A 20065-nucleotide genomic window follows, 5' to 3' on the forward strand; every position below is an offset into this window, starting at 1 on the left:
GGAATGGAGGGTTATGGTCTGAGTGCAGGTAGATGGGACAAGGGGAAAGTAAATGTTCGGCACGGACTTGAAGGGCCGAGATGGCCTGTTTCCGTGCTGTAATTGTTATGTGGTTCTATGCAACTCAAAGCTGACTTCTGTTGTAAACACGGCCAAATTCAGCAACAGTTTGAGACCATTTTAATATAATACTTTAAAATATGGTGATTAATGAAAGGGTGTCAGTAGCACAGCATTTTAAAAATAGTTTTTGCTGCTTTTCAAGCTACATTGCACTTGTCAGTCTTCCCAACTGGGATTGACATTCACATGGCTTAATACGGAGTCCATAATCAGCATTCTGGGAATTACAATTTCCTAGCTCTTAATAGATTCATTTTTGGGCATCCATTAACTAGGCTTTAATAATTGACCAGACTTAATAGAACTATTACGGTTCGTTGAGGAAATTTGCATCCGTTGATGCCATTTTGACTGCTGGCTCTAATATAATTGGATTTGGGGGGAAAAATGTTCCAGTCTGCAACAATGGTGTGAGAGTTTTGAACTCCAAAGATCATCAGTTTATAGATCGTGCACATTATGGTGTTGCTGAGAATAGTGAAAAACAAAATAGCGAATTAGCTGAAGGAATTAAAAGTATGTTTCTTACAAATTGGAATATTGTACCTTTTACAGATTGGAAAAATGTCCAGAAACAAAAAAAAGAAGCTTAAGAAGAAACAGAAGCGGCAAGCAGAGCTACTGGAGAAAAGATTGCAAGAAATTGAAGAGTTGGAACGGGTTGCTGTAAACGTAGATAAAGAACAGCAACTGGACGATGATGAAGATGATGCAGTGCAGGAAAATGATTCTGATCAACATGTTCTTGAGCAGCTGGAGAAAACAGTGGATAACACAGCTTGTGAAGAGCTAGGTAGGTTGAAGTATCCTTGGAATAATCGTCCCCCCATTTCAGGTCACCATAATGTTTGGGACACATGTGTTTGTAATTGCTCAGGTGTGTTTAATTGCCTCCATAATGCAGGTAGAAGAGAGCTCTCAGCACCTAGTCTTTCCTCCAGTCTTTCCATCACGTTTGGAAACTTTTATTGCTGTTTATCAACACGAGGACCAATAAAGTTGTGCCAATGAAAGTCAAAGAAGCCATTATGAGACTGAGAAACAAGAATACAACTATTAGAGACATCAGCCAAACTGTAGGCTTACCAAAATCAACTGTTTGGAACATCATTAAGAAGAAAGAGAGCACTGGTGAGCTTACTAATCGTAAAGGGACTGGCAGGCCAAGGAAGACCTCCACAGCTGATGACAAGAATTTTCTCTACAATAAAGAAAAAAACCCAAACACCTGTCCCAACAGACCAGAAACACTCTTCAAAAGTCAGGTGTGGATTTGTCAATGACCACTGTCCAAAGAAGACTTCATGAACAGAAATACAGAGGCTGCACTGCAAGATGCAAACTACTGGTTAGCTGCAAAAATAGGATGGCCAAGATACAGTTTGCCAAGAAGTATTTAAAAGAGCAACCACAGTTCTGGAAGAAGTTCTTGTGGACAGATGAGACGAAGATTAACTTGTATTAGAGTGATGGCAAGAGCAAAGTATGGAGGAGAGAAGGAACTGCCCAAGATCCAAAGCAGACCACCTCGTCTGTGAAACATGGTGGTGGGGGTGTTATGGCCTGGGCATGTATGGCTGCTGATGGTACTGGCTCACTTATCTTCATTGATGATAAAACTGCTGATGGTAGTAGCATAATGAATTCTGAAGTGTATAGACACCTCCTATCTGCCCAAGTTCAACCAAATGCCTCAAAGCGGATTAGCTGGCAGTTCATTCTACAGCAAGACAATGTTCCCAAACATACTGCTGAAGCAACAAAGGAGTTTTTCAAAGCTAAAAAATGGTCAATTCTTGAGTGGCCAAGTCAATCACCCATTCTGAAACCAATTGAGCATGCCTTTTATATGCTGAAGAGAAAACTGAAGTGGACTAGCCCCCAAAACAAGCATATGCTAACGATTGCTGCAATACAGTCCTGGCAGAGCATCACCAGCGATGTTACCCAGCAACTGGTGATGCCCATGAATCCAGACTTCAAGCAGTTATTACATGCAAAGGATATGCAACAAAATACTAAACATGACTACTTTCATTTACATGACATTACTGTGTCCCAAACGTTATGGTGCCCTGAAATGGGGGGGACTATGTATAAACATTGCTGTATTTTTTACGTAGTGAAACCAAAATGTATAAAAATGGCCTTTAATAAAATCTGACTATGTGCACTTTAACCACTTTTTCTATTACAAATCTCAAATTGTGGAGTGCAGAGGCAAATAAATAAATGATGCATCTTTGTCCCAAACATTATGGAGGGCAGTGTATATATGCGTAGAATTGGCATCTATTTAGAAAATCGTATGCATCTTCCATATTGCCGCACATTTCACATACAAGAACCGTCACGCAAGGTCCCCGCGGGTGTTGTGGGGATGGATCTGCCGGCTCCAGAGCACTGGCAGCAGGGGGCAGATTCGACCTGCAGTTCGACCGCGGAAGTCGAGATCGGCTGCCTCACCCGGCCTAGGTGCTACATTTCCGGGGGGACTTCTGAGGGGGGGGGGGGTTTCAAGTGCACTCTCTCGTAATTCTGTCCAGATTAATAATGGGGGCGTCGAACCACCCGTTGCTGGAAAATTGATGGTGGACCAGTTGAAATGTTTGATGTTGCAACACATGTGACTATGATTATGGGGGATTCATCAACTTGTCATTGGCTGTCCTATCTTATAATTAATGCAGTAATTTGCAATGTATTGGAGCAGATTGATGTTAGAGCACATTGTGTTTATTTTAGTAATCTATGGTTCATTTTATCTCCATGTAGCTGGAATGTAAATAACCTGTTATTCAATTTTTAATTCTTGATGATCACATTTATAACCCATTGTTGGCCAAAATACCGAAAGCTTTTTCTTTCCCTTATGGAAAAATGTCGCTGTCCTCTAGTGTCTTGTTGGGGGACTGCACTTGTTGTATAAAGCAGGAAAATAATTTACATTTTCCATCATATTTTTAGATGGAGATGAGCTGGCAGAAAAAATAAAAGAACCGTTAGAAGATGTAAATACTGAAAAAACGAGGATTGAATCGATTAATTGTAATGGACATGTAGACGTTGGACCACTTTCAGATCAAGTTAGTAATGGAGCAGAGGAAAATAAAGAAGATATTAATCAAAATACAGATGAATGTAAACTGAAAGAACCTTGCAAAGATGGCGACTTCTTCCCTTGTGCTTATGACATGTTGAATGGACTGCTGCAAAACGGACGAAACGAAAACAACCAGAATAATTACTCGGAAACCTGTAAACCTTTATTAACTGGAATGTTTGAATCTGTAACCTGTAATTTGAACCCAGAAGATGGAAATCCATTGAATGAGAATGAGACCAAGCAAAACAGAAGTAGGGAAGGTTCCATAGCCAGCTCTGGAGACAATGGTTAGTTCCTTGACAACACTATAAAACGCCAGTGCACGATATCTGATGCAGCCAAGGTTTTCTGCTTGGATGTGCCTTGAAACTTAAATTTTATTTCAAGCTGGGAGTCTCTAATCATTCACCGTTCCCATGATCCTAAGCAATTACTATCGTTTTGCTGACCTACCAGTGCAACGAACATTTTGCTGTTTAAACTATTTAAATTCTAAATGTTGGATTTCAAAAAATTGTTAATTTGAAATCTCTGGCTTTTGAGCCTGCCTGTTCAGTTTCTTTCCCAGTAATGTTTTTGGCACCCTTTGTGCTTCTAATAGCCGTTCTAAAATGTGCTTGGAACTCATCCTGACCTGCAAGTGTGAAAATTCCACCTCGCTTTCGTGCATTTACGTTATTTTGTGTGCATGAAACCCAAGTGTAGCTTTCCTTTTAATTTTTCATCTAATATTTGTTCATTTGCAATACAAAAAAAAATTATTCTGGTATTCACAAAATATGTTACTGTTTAGTTTTCATTGGATATTATCTATCACTTTATCTCCATCAAAGATTGCTAGGAAAAATACAATTTCATCCTAGTTTAAATTGTATTCAAATTAAGATACTACTGAAAATACATATAAATGTAAGAAAAAAAGGCAACGGGTCATATTTTGACAGTTGTCCAATCGTCTGCATACTCTTTGGCTGCATCTTTGAATTTCCTTGTCGGGTTATTTTTTTGGACGTGTGCAAACCTTTTTGCTTCTGTGTGATAAGTCTTTAATAGCTTTATTGACGAGGACAGCTATTTTGTGCCAGACTTCTGTGCAGGTTCATCTCCAGTTAATAATATGTTCAGCATTTACAGAGCAATTCTGAACTTCGCCAAATACCATTATAGGTGGGGCAACACTGTCACTCAGATTACACACAGTCGTCTACTACACGTGAACCCAGTAAATTAAATGTTCATTTAATTCAAATTCTCTAGATTGTGCAACCCAAATAATTAGTAATTGCACTGGGAGGCAGAATCAAAATGTGCAACTGAAACACTTCAACCCGTGAATCCGTGCATGACATTCCATTAGCCAAAAGTTGTTTGGAAATCGAGTATTTAGGGGTATGGATAATTGGCAGGCACTAGGATTGGCAGCATCAGACCTCCAGTGTCCATAAGGGTCTTCAAATTATCTTTTTTTTTAAATAATTGCCACTTCTCCAGTTTGCAGACTGGTGGGTGGGAATGTAAACAGTGTAGATGACAACATTAATTTGCAAAGATGTACGACGGGCTTTATGGCACAGTTCTAAAGGCACAAAAAGAGGTTATGTTAAATTTAAAAACACTGCTTAGAAAGCGGCTGGCTTATAACTCTTACTCCTGCAGTTGAGTAAGGGTGTGAAGGTTGAGGAGGGTGCAGACCAAATCTGAGGAGGTTCCAAGGATAGTCTGCGCAGTCTGAAGGAGCTTGTTTACGCTTGGTGGAAAGAAGATAGGAAAGGTTAGGTAGTTTACAAGATTGGTTTGGATAGTGTTGAAACACTTCCTACTAGCACAAGGAGAGGTATTTTACAGGTGTAGATCAGAGGGGATTTCCTTGAGCACAGTCTCTAATGCTGATGGAACCATTTAATTGAGACTTTCAGAAGGGAATATGATAGCATTTGAACAATTGAGTGAAGAATCAGAGATGGAACTGATTTTTCTACAAGGATCTTCATGGACTTAGAGATGAATTGCTGTCTCCAGTGCTACAATCATGTAACAATAATCATGGACTAAGTAAGTGGGTCAAATTGTGACAGAATAGAGTTGAGGGGAAATTTCTTTAGCCAGAGGGTGGTGAACCTGTAGAACTCATTGCCGCAGATTGCGGTGGAGGCCAAGTCAGTGGGTATTTTTAAAGTGGATATCGATAGGTTCTTAATTAATATGGGTGTCAAAAGTTACAGGGAGAAGGCAGGAGAATTGAGTTGAGGGAAAAATAAATCAACCATGATCAAATGGTGGGGCACACTTGATGGGCCAAATGGCCTAATTCTGCTCCAATGCCTTGTGCCTAAAAAGCTTCCAGTGCAAGCAAATGTGAAGTCATCCTCCTTGGAACGAAAAAGCCGAGTTCAAAACTTTATGATTGAAAGATTAGATTAGATTCTTTATTTGTCATTCAGATCTTTCGGTCTGAACAAAATGTCATTGCCTGCAGCCATACATATAATAATAAACAACAACAAACACACACAATAAAAACAAACTAACATCCACCACAGTGAGTTCACCAGGCACCTCCTCACTGTGATGGAGGCAAAAGTAAGCAGGGGAGCTTCAGAGATTCTTGGGACTGTACAAATTGTGAGTTGGTCCAGAAAGTGACCAAAGGCTAATGGACTGTTAGTCATTAGACCCAAGTCGTAGGATTGGGATTTAAGTTCTTGGTTTGACTGCAGCCCGTTTATTGTATGCAGTTTCTCGCATTGAGAACGTGCAAGCTCCATATCGTCAGCAGGGGAAGCCATGATTAAATCCAGGTCACAGGAGCTGTGAGGCGGCAGCAGCACTAATGTCCTTTGCATTGAGAATTTTAAACGTTTAGAACTTCTGCAAGCTTCAGTGGATGCTGCATCACTTACTAAATTTAAATTTGAAATGTTTTTATTACTTAAATATATTGATGGGGAAATGATGGTTTACATGGAATTGTCACTTTTTTTAATCTGATTGGTGGTGTGGTTGCCAGGAGCTTAAAGGCTTTCTAATTCCTATTTGTGATTAGCAGCAGAAACCTATTATTAAGAATGAATGTTGTGCATGTTATATTTTGCGGATAATTTTAAATTTTGATTGATAAACTGGTGTTTCTTCCACAGCAAAATCTGATGCTGCTAGCCTGCTTACAAATCCCCTCGACCCTATGAATGCAGAAGGCATCCAAGTTAAGATTGCCGACCTTGGAAATGCTTGCTGGGTTGTAAGTGTATAATTTCATCAGATTTAGAATTTTGTATTTTGTGGCATGTTTCTTTAAATCGTTGGTACAGGTATGTTTGGGTAATTCTGTAGAATAAAAATAAATCTAATTACAGATCTCTCGGTTAATAGTACATTGTCCATTTTGTTTTTGTAGCATAAACATTTTACAGAAGACATCCAAACTAGACAATATCGCTCATTGGAAGTTCTAATTGGTGCTGGATACGGAACACCTGCAGACATTTGGAGCACTGCTTGCATGGTATGTAAGAACACAGTTGAAGTTTTGTTTTAAAAAAACATTTCTTTTTGTACCTTAGTTATATTCAATAGGCTTAGGTTTATTATTGCCACGAGTACCAAGTTGCAGTGCAAAGCTTTGTTTTGCATGCTATCCAAACTGATCAGATATTCCATACGTGGATACTATCAAGTCAACCTCAAGTACAATAGATAGACCCACAGGGAAGATACAGCGTGAAGAATATTGTCCTCAGCATTGTAAGTCTATATAGACTATTTGCATTTTTGTAAATTCATATAAAATGTTAATTGCTTATAGTTCTCCAGATTTATAAAAGCCTTATTGCGTTGTTTACCCATTTTAAAAACAAGTTTGTAGAAAGAGTCAACCCAAAACATCACCTATCCAAGTCCAGTTAGTTGATAATGTATATGATATAGTTGGGGTTACAGAGACATGGCTCCAGGGTGACCAAGACTGGGAGCTCAACGTGCAGGGGATTCAATATTCAGGAAGGATAGACAGAAAGAAAGAGTAGATGGGGTGGCATTGCTGGTTAAAGAGGAGAGTAATGCAATGGTAAGGAGTGACATTAGCTTGGATGCTGTAGAATCTGTATGGGTAGAACTGCGAAATAGCCAAGGGCAGAAAACACTTGTTGGAGTTGTGTACAGACCACCAAACAGCAGTTAATAAGGTTGGGGATTGCATCAAGCAGGAAATTAGGGATGCGGGTAGCAACGGTACAGCAGTTATCATGGTTGATTTTAATCTACATATAGATCGTGCTAACCAAATTGGTATCAACACTGCTGAGGAGGAGGATTTCCTGGAGTCTATACAGGATTGTTTTCTAAGCCAATATGTAGAGGAAACAACTCGAGGGCAGGCCATCCTAGACTGGTTATTGTGCAATGAGGAAGGATTGGTTTGCAATCTTTTTGTGCAAAGCCCCTTGGGCATCAGTGGCCATAATATGGTAGAATTCTGCATTAAGATGGAGAGTGACACGGTTAATTCAGAGACAAGGGTCCTGAACTTAAAGAAAGGTCACTTTAATGGTATGAGGCAGGAATTGGCTAGGATAGACGGGCAAATGATACTTAAAGGGTTGACACAAAATGCTGGTGTAATTCAGCGGGACAGGCAGCATCTCTGGAGAGAAGGAATGGGTGACGTTTCAGGTCGAGACCCTTCTTCAGACATTACTCATTCCTTCTCTCCAGAGATGCTGCCTGTCCCTGCTGAGTTACTCCAGCATTTTGTGTCTACCTTCGATTTAAACCAGCATCTGCAGTTCTTTCCTACACTTAAAGGGTTGATGGTGGATAATCAATGGCAAAGATTTAAACATCACATGGATGAATTACAACAATTGTTCGCCCTTGTCTGGTGTAAAATTCAAACGGGGAAGGCGGCTCAACTGTGGCTGACGAGGGAAATTAGGGATAATGTTAAATCCAAGGAAGAGGCATATAAATTGGCCAGAGGAAGCAGCAAACTGGAGGACTGGGCGAAATTTAGAATTCTACAGAGGACAAATGGGTAATTAAGAGGGGGGAAATAGAGCGTGAAAGAAAGCTTGCTGGGCATATCAAAACTGACTGTAAAAGCTTCTATAGATATGTGAAGAGGACAAGATTAGTGAAAACAAATGTAGGTCCCTTACAGTCAGAAATAAATAGGCACATTTATAATAATGGGAAACAAGGAAATGGCAGACCAGTACTTTGGTTCTGGCATCAATAAGGAAGACACAAACAATCTCCCAGGGGGACTGAGGATCTAGTGGTGGGGACAAATTGAAGGTAATTCACATTAGTCAGGAATTGATGTTAAATAAACTGTTGGGACTGAAAGCAGATGTCCCCAGGGCCTGATGGTCTGCATCCCAGAGTACTCGAGGAGGTGGACCTAGAAATCATGGATGCATTGGTGGTCATTTTCCAATATTCTATAGACTCTGGATCAGTTCCTATGGACTGGAGGGTAGCTAATGTAACCCCACTTTTTAAGAAAGGAGGGAGAGAGAAACCAGGGAATTATAGACCAGTTAGCCTGACATCGGTAAAGGGGAAGATGCTTGAGTCGATTATTAAAGATGTAATAGCAGCGCATTTGGTAAGCAGTGACGGGATCGGTCAAAGTCAGCATGGATTTCTGAAGGGGAAATCATTCTTGACTGATCTTCTGGAATTTTTTGAGGATGTAATGAGTAGAATGGATAAGGGAGAGCCAGTGGATGTGGTGTATCTGGACTTTCAAAAAGCCTTTGACAAGGTCCCACAGGAGATTAGTGTTCAAACTTAGAGCACATGGTATTGGGGTAGGGTATTGACATGGATAGAGAACTGGTTGGCAGACAGGAAGCAAAGAGTAGGAATTAATGGGTCCTTTTCAGAGTGGGAGGCAGTGCCTAGCGGGGTGCCACAAGGCTCCGTGCTGGGGCCCCAGTTATTTACAATATATATTAACGATTTAGACGAAGGAATTGAATGTAAAATCTCCAAGTTTGTGGCTGACACAACACTGGGTGGCAGTGTGAACTGCTGGGTGGCAGTGTGAGCTGCTGGGTGGATGCGATGCTCCAGGGTGACCTGGATAGGTTGGGTGGGTGGACAGATGCATGGCAGATGCAGTATAATGTGGATAAATGTGAGATTATCCACTTTAGTGGGAAGAACAAGAAGGTGATTTGTATATGAATGGTGTCAGATTAGGAAAAGGGGAGGTGCAACGAGACTTGGGTGTCTTTGTACATCAATCACTGAAAGTAAGCATGCAGGTACAGCAGGCAGTGAAGAAAGCAAATGGCATGTTGGCTTTCATAGCGAGGGGATTTGAGGAAAAGGAGCATGGAGTGTCTTACTGCAGTTGTACAGAGCCTTGGTGAGACCACACCTGGAGTATTATGTGCAGATTTGGTCTCCTAATTTGAGGAAAGACGTTTTTGCTATTGAGGGAGTGCAGCGTAGATTAATTCCCGGGATGGCGGGACTGACATATGATGAAAGAATCGATCGACTGGGCTTATATTCACTGGAATTTAGAAGGATGAGAGGGGTTCTTATAGAAACATAAAATTCATAAGAGATTGGACAGGCTAGATGCAGGAAAACATTCCTGATGTCGGGGGAGTCTAGAACCAGGGGTTGCAGTTTAAGAATAAGGGGTAGGCCATTTAGGACTGAGATGAGGAAAAACTTTTTCAGCCAGCGTTATGAATCTGTGGAATTCTCTGCCACAAAAGGCAGTGGAGGCCAATTCACTGGATGTATTCAAGAGAGAGTTAGATATTGCTCTTAAGGCTGACTGAATCAAGGGATATGGGGCGAAAGCAGAAACGGGGTCCTGATTTTGGATGATCAAACATGATTATATTGAATGGTGGTGCTGGCTTTTGTAAACCAGCATCTGCAGTTCCTTGTCATAAAGTCCTGGTTGGACTTCTGGAGACAGTCTGTTTTGATTCTTGTTTGAATGCAAACATATGTTGCCAGCAAATGCTAAACCAGGAAAAAAAAAACTACTTTTAAAGTTACTTTGAAGAGACATTTGTATGTTTTCAAATTACTTCCAAGTACTGTCTTTAGTGAACACACTTTTCTTTTTGTCAAGGCATTTGAACTTGCAACTGGAGATTATTTGTTTGAGCCCCATTCTGGCGAAGATTATTCCAGAGACGAAGGTAATTCTCATTGTGTTTCCAATGCCACTGCCCATAATACTTTAAATATTGGATGCTTCAACCATTATAGTTTGAGTATATGATTCTTCAGGTTAAGTCTCCAGTCTAATTGAAGGATCTCTTTTAATACTGAAATTGGTATCTGCTTTCAGTGAAATCACATAATGTTTCATTAATAATTCTTTGATTTTGGAGTTGTAAAGTTGTTCTTTTCCTATTCACTGTTATCCAGAACATCAACATTTAGAAGTCTACATAATTTGCCTCAAATATTTTAAACATCCTTCCATTTTGCCTGTGAAGGCAGTCTAAATGCCCAATTCTTTTATTATTAACTTACACCTGCTGTTATCTTTATTTTTTCCAATAAACTGAAAATTCATGTTAACACGACCAAGTTGTAGTCAAGTTATAGACTACAAAATGCTGTTTCTCTTTTCACTATCTTTGGTCTCTTGAAATAATTATTATAAACCACATTCTTTCATCTTTCTTCAACTTTATCTACTTCACGTAAGACTTGAACTTCCTGAAATTCTCTGAATTTTCTTGGGCAAATATTTCTTGGAGAATATACAAGGACATTAATATCTGCTACCATTAATTAAAAAAGAGGCAGAGAGAGTATTAACCCATAGCTCTCTAACATGTTCAATTTTGCTTGCAAATAATATTCACTCACTCCCTCTATCTTGTTGGATTTTCTTTGTTCATTTTTTAAAAATGCTATAATTTGTTCATTTTTTTAATATGACCCTGACCATCTTTCTCTGGGCAACCTTTTTCAGTCCACCTCAACTTTTTTTTCCTTCTGTTTGACAAAGTCCATAATTTGGGATTTGTTTTTGTTTCTACTCAAATTATTATTATTTTTTATTTTTATTTTTTTTATTAGAAGTACAGTAAATTACAGTAGTACACATCACATAAATCTTATTACATTTTGTTGTACCACTTTGTTTTTCGAGCTTTAAAAAAGGTAGAAATAAAAGAAGTAAGGAAAGTGAGCAAGAATCGTGAAGGTGCAGGAAAGTCTACTAAATTATTAATATTTCTCAGAATCCACCGTGGCTCTCTAATTCTATGACATTTACTGCATTTCACGATTTGGTATTCATGCAGATTTTAAGTAGTGATCCTTTTCAGAAATTTAATCAGCCTGCTACGTTATGCTGCTGCCAATGAGATTACTAGAATGCAATAATTGAGCACTTTAGTGTGGAGTTTTGGTCTGCTTACCAAAAAAAAATTGTAGGCATTACAAAGCAGATTTACCAGGCTAATTCCTGGGACAATCTCGCAGGACGACAAATGCTATGGGTGACACAGTGGAGCGGCTAGTATAGCCGCTGCTTCACAGCATCAGAGGGTTCATTCTGAACCCTGGGTGCGTGGAACAAAATAACCTGTATCTCTTGAAGTTTAGCCGAATGAGGGATGACCTTATTCAATCACAAAATCCTAAGGGGCTCAGCAGGGTAGATGATGGGATGTTTTTGCGAACAGGAGGGTATAGAGAAAGAATACATAACTGGTCAATGAGGGGCTAGTCATTTAAAACAAAGGTCTGTAGACTTCTTGAAGAGAGTGGTGAATCTGGAATTCTCTGCACAGTAGATGATGGAAGCTGGCTCTTCTGAAGTATTTAATGCAGAGGTGGATAAGTATTTGATCAAGGCATGGTGGGGTGTGGAGCATTGATGCAGAAGGGTTGAGGCATGGATCAGCCACGGTCCTAATAACTGTCGGGACAGACTTGAAGAACTATATTCTTGTGTCCGTGGGACTTATTGATGTGGTAGATTTGGTGCATAGTACATGGATATAACTGTTTTGTCTCTTTGTTACTATGTTTGCATGCAGATCACATTGCTTTGATAATTGAACTACTGGGGAAAATGCCTCGAAAGCTTATTCTTGCCGGGAAATACTCCAAGGAATTTTTCACCAAAAAAGGTAAAGTAGTGAGTAATGTGATGGTAACTTTGTGTAAATGTAGAAGCTACACGTTTTCCAAACAAAGACGTACACTGCAGTGATACTTCAAGTTATTAGAAAATGGGCCGAGAAAGGCGTGAGAATTATTTGGTGATCTATAGTATCATATGAGGGCAAACACTTCATATGTTAAACATTGCTTATACCTTTCAGGTATTACCCACAAACAAGGGAACTGATTTTGAATAACTAGTGTATGAAATACACAGCACGTCAGGCAACTTTTGTGGAGAGGTTATTTTTCAGATCATTGACCCAACAAAGAGAATTGGACAATAAAATAATATAATTGATGAAAGGTTGTTCTTGAATTTGCACATTTCTGTGCTGCAGTTGTAAACTAATTAGAAGAGAAAAGCCATAGAATATTCAAATCTGCCTGGTTGAGAATACATAATTTTCTTAATTTAAGAAATTCCAAATAATACCCTAAGCAGCTGATTTTCTCCAGCCTGGGTTTTAAACTCGGTAAAATAAACGATGTGGGTGTAAATTGATCGAGAGTTCTAAACCATTCAAAGGCTAAAAAGTCTCGAGCAGATTTATCCCAGAATGTAGAAAGGAGAAATCTGAGAAATAATAGCAAAGTCTTTGTGGTAGTCTCTGGGCATAGTTAAGTTACCTTTAGATTAGAAACTGGTTAATATATCCGCAAAAAATGAAGCGCTGGAGGAACGTAGCAGGTCAGGCAGCATCTGTGGAGGGAATCGGCAGGTCAGCAGCCCAATAAATTCTCTTTGTTTAAGAAGGAACTGCAGATGCTGGAAAATCGAAGGTACACAAAAATGCTGGAGAAACTCAGCAGGTGTGCAGCAGCATCTATGGAGCGAAGGAAATAGGCAACGTTTCGGGCCGAAACCCTTCTTCAGAAGGATTCTCTTTGTTGGGTCATTGATCTGAAAAATGACTTTCTCTCCACAAACACATCGCCTGATGAATAGGTGACATTTTGGGTAGAGACTCTTCTCTGTAAGCGAAATGATTCAGCAATCACAAATGACAAAACCTGTAGTCTCACCGTCCTGCATTGAACTCAGTCTAGTTAACAGCATTGACCAAATGAATGATTCTGTCTAAACAAACTCAACTCTATGAAAACATTAGCCATGTAGACTGCAAAAAAATCATATGATTTTACTTTACTTGGATTTAAAATCAAACTTCCATGAAAAGTCTTTAAATCTCTTGCCCAAAGTAGGGGAATCAAGGACCAGAGGACATAGGCTCAAGGTGAAGGGGAAAAGATTTAATAGGAATCTGAGGGGTAACCTTTTCACACAAAATGTGGTGGGTGTATGGAACATGCTGCCAGAGGAGGTAATTGAGGCTGGGACTATCTCAACGTTTAAGAAACTGTTAGACAGGTACATGGATAGGACAAGTTCGGAGGGATATGGACAAAGCACAGGCAGGTGGACCAGTGTAGCTGGGACATGGTGGCTGGTGTGGGCAAGTTGAGCCGAAGGGCCTGTTTCCACACTGTATCACTCTATGACCTCAAACTAGGGATTGGCAAATGGCTTAAGGCGACCCAAAGCTTTCTGATTACACATGACTATTGCCCATATATAATGTGAATTTGTCAGGACTCTGGAAATTAGTCCCATTTGCCTGTGTATGGCTGATATCCTTCAAATGTTTGGCCCATATTACCCATCGGATCAAATGGATTACTGGGGCAGTTGGAGAGTAATACCACAAATATTTGCTAAATGCAAAGATGTCAGACTGGTCCCTTTTAAGGAGAGAGAAAGTAGTTCAACTGAGTGTTCTATAAAATTGAACACACTAACCAAGATATTTCTCCCTTCAGGTGAGCTGAGGCATATCACAAAGCTGAAACCTTGGGGACTGTTTGAAGTGCTGGTGGAAAAGTATGAATGGCCGCAGGAGGAAGCTTCTACATTTACAGAATTCCTGTTGCCGATGCTGGAACTGATACCGGAGAAGAGGGCTACAGCAGCAGAATGCACCAGACACCCTTGGCTCAACTCATAGCAACCAAATTAATTGCTACCATTTTATTTTCTGCCCTTAACTCAGTAGAGCACCTGGTTTAATGTCTTAAACAGGTACAAATACACGCTCCTTCAATCTTTAGGCAGATTTTACACATTCAATTGAAAAAATTACACGTACTGGAAAGGGGGTGTTGCAGGGGTTTGGATTGGTTTGGAATATGGAAATTTGCATAGTCATAGCTGCCATTTGTTAGTTACTAATGGAAGATCATTTAGTCCACATTCAACAATTGTGCTGTTCACATTTATGATAAGTGCGAGTATAAATTTAAAGTCATTTTTTTTTAATTTTGCCAAGGGATTATAAAATCTGGAAGGTTTGGCCATGTGGGAGAAGAGACCAGATGAGATCTTATACTCGTACCAAAGAGTTAGCTAGCTATGTTTTGCCCGATTAGTCTATTGCCCATTTGAATTGGAGTAAAGTATCTAGTAAATTAATTGCTTTTTGCTTTGGAATGACTTCTGGCCAGTCTGCATGCTTTCATGTTAGCCTGCTTAACATCTAGGCTGTGTAGTTGGTGTTTTGACCACATTTTCTATAGGTAGGTTGATAGCTGAATAACTCAAATAATCCATTGTTTAAGATGTGTTCGTTTTCCAGCTTACCAACTGCCATTCCTGGAACAGCACTTTAGAAAAAGGCATTCTGTCCCTTCCAAAGTACTTCTCAGTACTTGAAATCTCTGGAGTTATGTCATTTGAAGAACTAAGATACAGTAGGAAACTGTTCCTTTTCATTTGTCCCCTTTTGTGTTTGTATTTACTGCAGCTCTTACAAATGTTAACTTTGTATTTAAATATTCCTGTTTTCTAATGAAGGTTCCCCACTTTGTGTTTTGTACCTCTTCTGTCCAGAAAATGTTTTTAAAATTGCTTCATTGAATAATCCAGGAAAGATACTCGATCATTAATTGGTCATGTTCTGCTACATAGGAGTGCGGCTTGTTTGCCTAAACAGACTATATTTCGAAAAAATAAAGGAACTTTTTGCATATGATATGTTAATATTGTACGTGACAAAGTTGAGTTGGAAAAGTTTATTTTCATTTGAAGGGAATTCTTGACCGTTGCCAGACACTGTCAAACACTACCAGCGAAATCCTTTTTTTTGGAAACATTGAAAGCATTTGAGCCATAATGCAAGATTACAGTGTATGGTTTTAGCTTGTGTTGTTTTTTGAGTCTACAGAAGAGGTGCTGATGTTTCCAGTTGAAAGCTATACCGTGGGGTATCCCAATTCATCACATTTGACCAAAGCAGCTGACTAAACTGAGACAGGCTCTTAATTGCTCTTGGTAATATTTGGTCAGATTGTTTGTGTTTCGTGTGTCTTAAACTAACACTGAATTATACAATAAATGCTACCATTCAATGCCATATGTAGCCAGATTACTGGGCAGTGTTGCGTATGGTTTTGGTACCATTGAATTGAGTCAAAGAATGGTATCGCAAGTCAGTTGTATCAAATCATTCTGTTTGGAATGGCCCAACTATTTGTTTTACATATTATTCTTTATGGCTACTACTGTCCCTGTATTTGTTAAGTGCAGTGATCTGATTCGTACCCTTTTCTTGAAAATGCACTTGATGTAAAGCACCAGAATGATCAAATTAAATTAAAAAATGTGCAGCAGTGGCATTCAGTAGCCTTCAAGGGAATTTCTTGCTTACGAAAGGATAACCCACTTGTGCAAATTTTGAAATAAAGCAGATTAGATGCATCCAAGTTATTTGTCTTTCAAAAAATCTTTGCATCGAGAATTAAAAATGCATTACCGTAGATTCTACAGCAATTATCTGAATAATAGCAATACTGTGACTGATTCGGGCAAATGCTCCATGTTTTTATGATACATGAATTATTGATGCATCTTAAATGTTATGGACCGTCCACTTTTATTGGGTTAAATTTTAAGAAATTAAAAAGACAGATACATGGGTGATAGGTTGAAAGGCATATTCGGCAAACGCAGGTTAAATGGGTCTAGTTTAGATGGGGGCATCTTGGTTGTCATGAACTAGTTTGGTCGAGGACTTGTTTCTGTGTTGTATGATTGACTCTAAAATTTGGTCCAGTGGCAAAGGTCACAAACATGTCATAGGGTCATACAGCACAGAAATAGGCCCTTCGGCCCAACTTGCCCATGCTGACCAAGATGCCGCATCTACACTAGTCCCACTTGTCCACGTTTGGTCCATGTCCCTCTAAACCTTTCCGATTCAAGTACTGGTCCAAATGTATAGAGTCATAGTGTCAATTGCTCACTTTGGATACCATATGTGATACTTATAGAAACACTTGGGCAACTTTATTTTATCTTTTAAAGTTCATTCAGATTGTATGGAAATCAAAGACCCAAAGTGATTCCTGTGGACATCTCACGCACCATTCAAAGGCAGACTTTTATTTATTCTATTCATTCTTCAACCAATGTTTAAAATATATCGTGTTGGAGCTTGGTGAAATAGAACTGGCACAGTTTAGTCTTGTGATTGCCAGTAAGTTGAGCTCCTGTTTGCATGCCAAAGGGCTGAATTTGCTGGCATGTGCTGCCAATCTCTCACTTCTGCTCCATCATTTAACTGCATGCAGCATCCAGACATTCAGAACTTTCCGGCTGCCAATGCGGGCTATCGGGCTGCTGAACATTAAACCAAGCCAGATTTGGAAGATCCTTGATTTTAACCAACAGGAGTGGAGAGATGGAGGAATAAGAGCGCAGTCAGCAAGTTACTCTGAGCAGTTTAGTTTAAAGGTACAGCGTGGAAACTGGCCATTCACCCCACCGAGTCTGCATCAACGAGTGATCCCCGCACATTAACACCATCACACACACACACACACACACACACACACACACACACACACACACACACACACACACACACACACACACACACACACACACACACACACACACACACACACACACACACACACAATGTACACTTATTCCAAGCCAATTAACCTACAAACCTGTACGTCTTTGGAGTGTGGGAGGAAACCGAAGATCGCAGAGAACCCATGCGGTCGTGGGGAGATCGTACAAACTCCGTACAGACAGCACCCATAGTCGGGATCGAACCCTGATGCTGCAAGTGCTGTAAGGCTGCAACTCTACCCCTGTACCACTGTGCAGTCTTATGTCGTTGTTTATATGATAAATTTGTGAAACCTTGTGCAAAACCAGCTCCTTCATTTTCTATCACTGGGGCCACAGTGAATCCCCTGCTAACCATTTTCACTCCCCTTCCCACAAACTGGAGGAACAGCACCACATATTCCGCTTGGGTGACTTGCAACCTATCGGTATGAACAAAGAACTCTCCAATATTAGGTAACAAACTCCAGCTCCCTTTTTTTCTCACTCTCTTCCCTGCGCCCCACCCGGATGCACACCCATTTCTCCTTTCTCCTCCCCCTTGTCCCCTTCCACCTTTATTCTTTCCTCCGGCTTCATGCCTCTTCTCTCCTTATCTCATAGTGTTTTGTCTCTTTTTTTTAATCTCTGGCCTTTGTCCAGCTATCTAATCAACCCTGTATTCACCTATCACTTGCCTGGCTTTGTCCTGCCCCCACCCCTCTTCCAACTTCCTTATAAAAATATATATATATATCCTGACCTTTCCATGTTCTCCACAGATGCTGCCTGCCCCACTGAATTACTCCAGTACTTTTTTTTGTAACTTCAGTTTCCAGCAACTGTGGTTCCTTGTGCCATCTGTTCTTTGAATCCTCTCTTGTTTGGCCTTTACATGTGTATTTCTACCAGAGAGGTTTTTCTTGTCAATTATTGAGCCTACTTTGCCATTACTACTTAAACCCATCTTTCCCAAAGCACATTTGTGTGTCTGTTTGTCAAGTTAATTTCTAAATGAATTGCAGCCTGTACTACAGATCCATGCATATGGTAATGGTTGGACATGATCAGGAATTATATTTGATGTTGGCAATTGTTATTTAGTACATTCGTTATGAATATAGTACACAATTGTTCATGACTACAAAGCATTCTGTTAGTTTCTAAACAGATCTCCATTGAACGTAACTGATTTGAATACGTTGCCTTGGAAATATTTCCAGATGTATTTGACCCAATACTGAAAATAGCCAGCAATCTTTCCCCTTGAACCCAACCTAGGACTGAAATGGTGAGTTTTATACTATTATTCCACATTATGATCTCGGGGATAGATTTACCAGGTGAAATAGAATTTAATTTCAAATGCATTTTAATTCACAAGTGTGCATTTTAAATTAATAGTGGAATACAATGAACATGGTCATACACTCTGTACTGTGGAATTCTGACGCCTTCTTGAGTCTTATTCAGCGTTGTCAGAATCTGTTGGTGCAATAGGTGATACAAGGAACTGTAAATGCTGGTTTACAAAAAAAAAAACACAAAGTGTTGCAGTAACTCAGTGGGTCTGGCAGCATCTGGAGAACATGGATAGGTAGCTTTTTGGGTTGGGACCCTTCTTCAGACTGATGGTAGTGGAAAGGGGGGGGGTGAGAGAGAAAGCTGGAAGAGTGGAGGAGCAGAACAAAGCCTAGTGAATGATAGGTGGGTGTTGGTAAGGGGGGGGGGGGGGGAGTGGGCAGATGGTTGGACAAAAGGCAGAGATGAAAAAGACAAAAGGTGTGAGAAGGGAAGAAATGGGTGCATGTCCAGGTGGGGCCAGAGAGGGGGAAGGTGCAGCAGGTAAACCTGAATTAATTCTCTAGTTGCAACCGAGAATTTCCACGTAGGCGGCACAGTGGAAGAATTGCTGCCTTGCAACGCCATAGTCCCGGGTTCGATCCTGACCACAGGCGCTGACTGTACGGAGTTTGTACATTCTCCCTGTGACCACATGGGCTTTCTCCAGGTGCTCCGATTTCCTTCGACACTTCAAAGATGTGCATGTTTGGAGGTTAATTAGCTTCGGTAAAAAAGTTGTTTATTGTCCCTAGTATATAAGGATAGTGCTAGTGTATGGGGGTCGGTCGACCACGCTGGTCAGTGTGGACATGATGGGCCAAAGGGCCTCTTTCTACATTATCGCTAAAGTAAAGTAATGTGTGCATTTAGAGAACTGCCTCTGTAACTCTCACCTGTGCTTTGACAAATTGCAAGCCACAATAATTTAACCAGTCTCCATTTACCACCTAAAAAAATGTCTTAAAAACTGCACCCATTTTCTGGCAGATTATAGAGGTGGTTTATTTTAAGTAACAATCGGGCATTGTGAGCCTTTGTCATGAGGTGGTTAAAATGTAAAATTGTGAAAGCAAATCCTTTGTTTTATTTGTGTTAATTATGACAATTTGCAATGCAATAAACTAGTAACAACAAATTATAAATTTAAGACTTTGTTTTGCCAACAGGATGTCGATGAACAGCAGAGAAGACCAGACCACTAAATTAAAATAATGACTACAAGCAGTATTTATTCCATGTTGTCTAAACATGGAGCAGTACAACACAAGAACCGGCCCTAAAACCCATAATGTCAGTGCTGAGCATGATGCCAAAAGCGACCCTCATCTGCCCTACTGGTTGGCAGTACTGCTTCACTTATTTGCAATGAATTTTAAAACTAAGGGGATATCACAGCACAAGTGCAAATACAACATTCCACGTGTACACTAGAGCAG

At 40.0% G+C, this 20065-nt stretch overlaps 1 protein-coding gene across 1 annotated transcript in view; it reads left to right on the forward strand.

The window, feature by feature from the left end:
- Positions 1–15420, forward strand: part of LOC129708703 (SRSF protein kinase 1-like) — a 50462-nt gene extending 35042 nt beyond the window's left edge. The window contains exons 10-16 of the mRNA XM_055654641.1: positions 679–916; positions 3091–3516; positions 6367–6467; positions 6624–6731; positions 10332–10401; positions 12265–12357; positions 14213–15420. Of these exons, the coding sequence (XP_055510616.1) occupies positions 679–916; positions 3091–3516; positions 6367–6467; positions 6624–6731; positions 10332–10401; positions 12265–12357; positions 14213–14397 (1221 nt within the window). The 3' untranslated portion in view covers positions 14398–15420. The remainder of the gene's footprint in view (positions 1–678; positions 917–3090; positions 3517–6366; positions 6468–6623; positions 6732–10331; positions 10402–12264; positions 12358–14212) is intronic.
- The last annotated feature ends 4645 nt before the right edge of the window (positions 15421–20065 follow it).

This window comes from Leucoraja erinacea, chromosome 24, assembly GCF_028641065.1.
Source record: "Leucoraja erinacea ecotype New England chromosome 24, Leri_hhj_1, whole genome shotgun sequence".
NCBI classification, from domain to species: Eukaryota; Metazoa; Chordata; class Chondrichthyes; order Rajiformes; family Rajidae; genus Leucoraja; species Leucoraja erinaceus.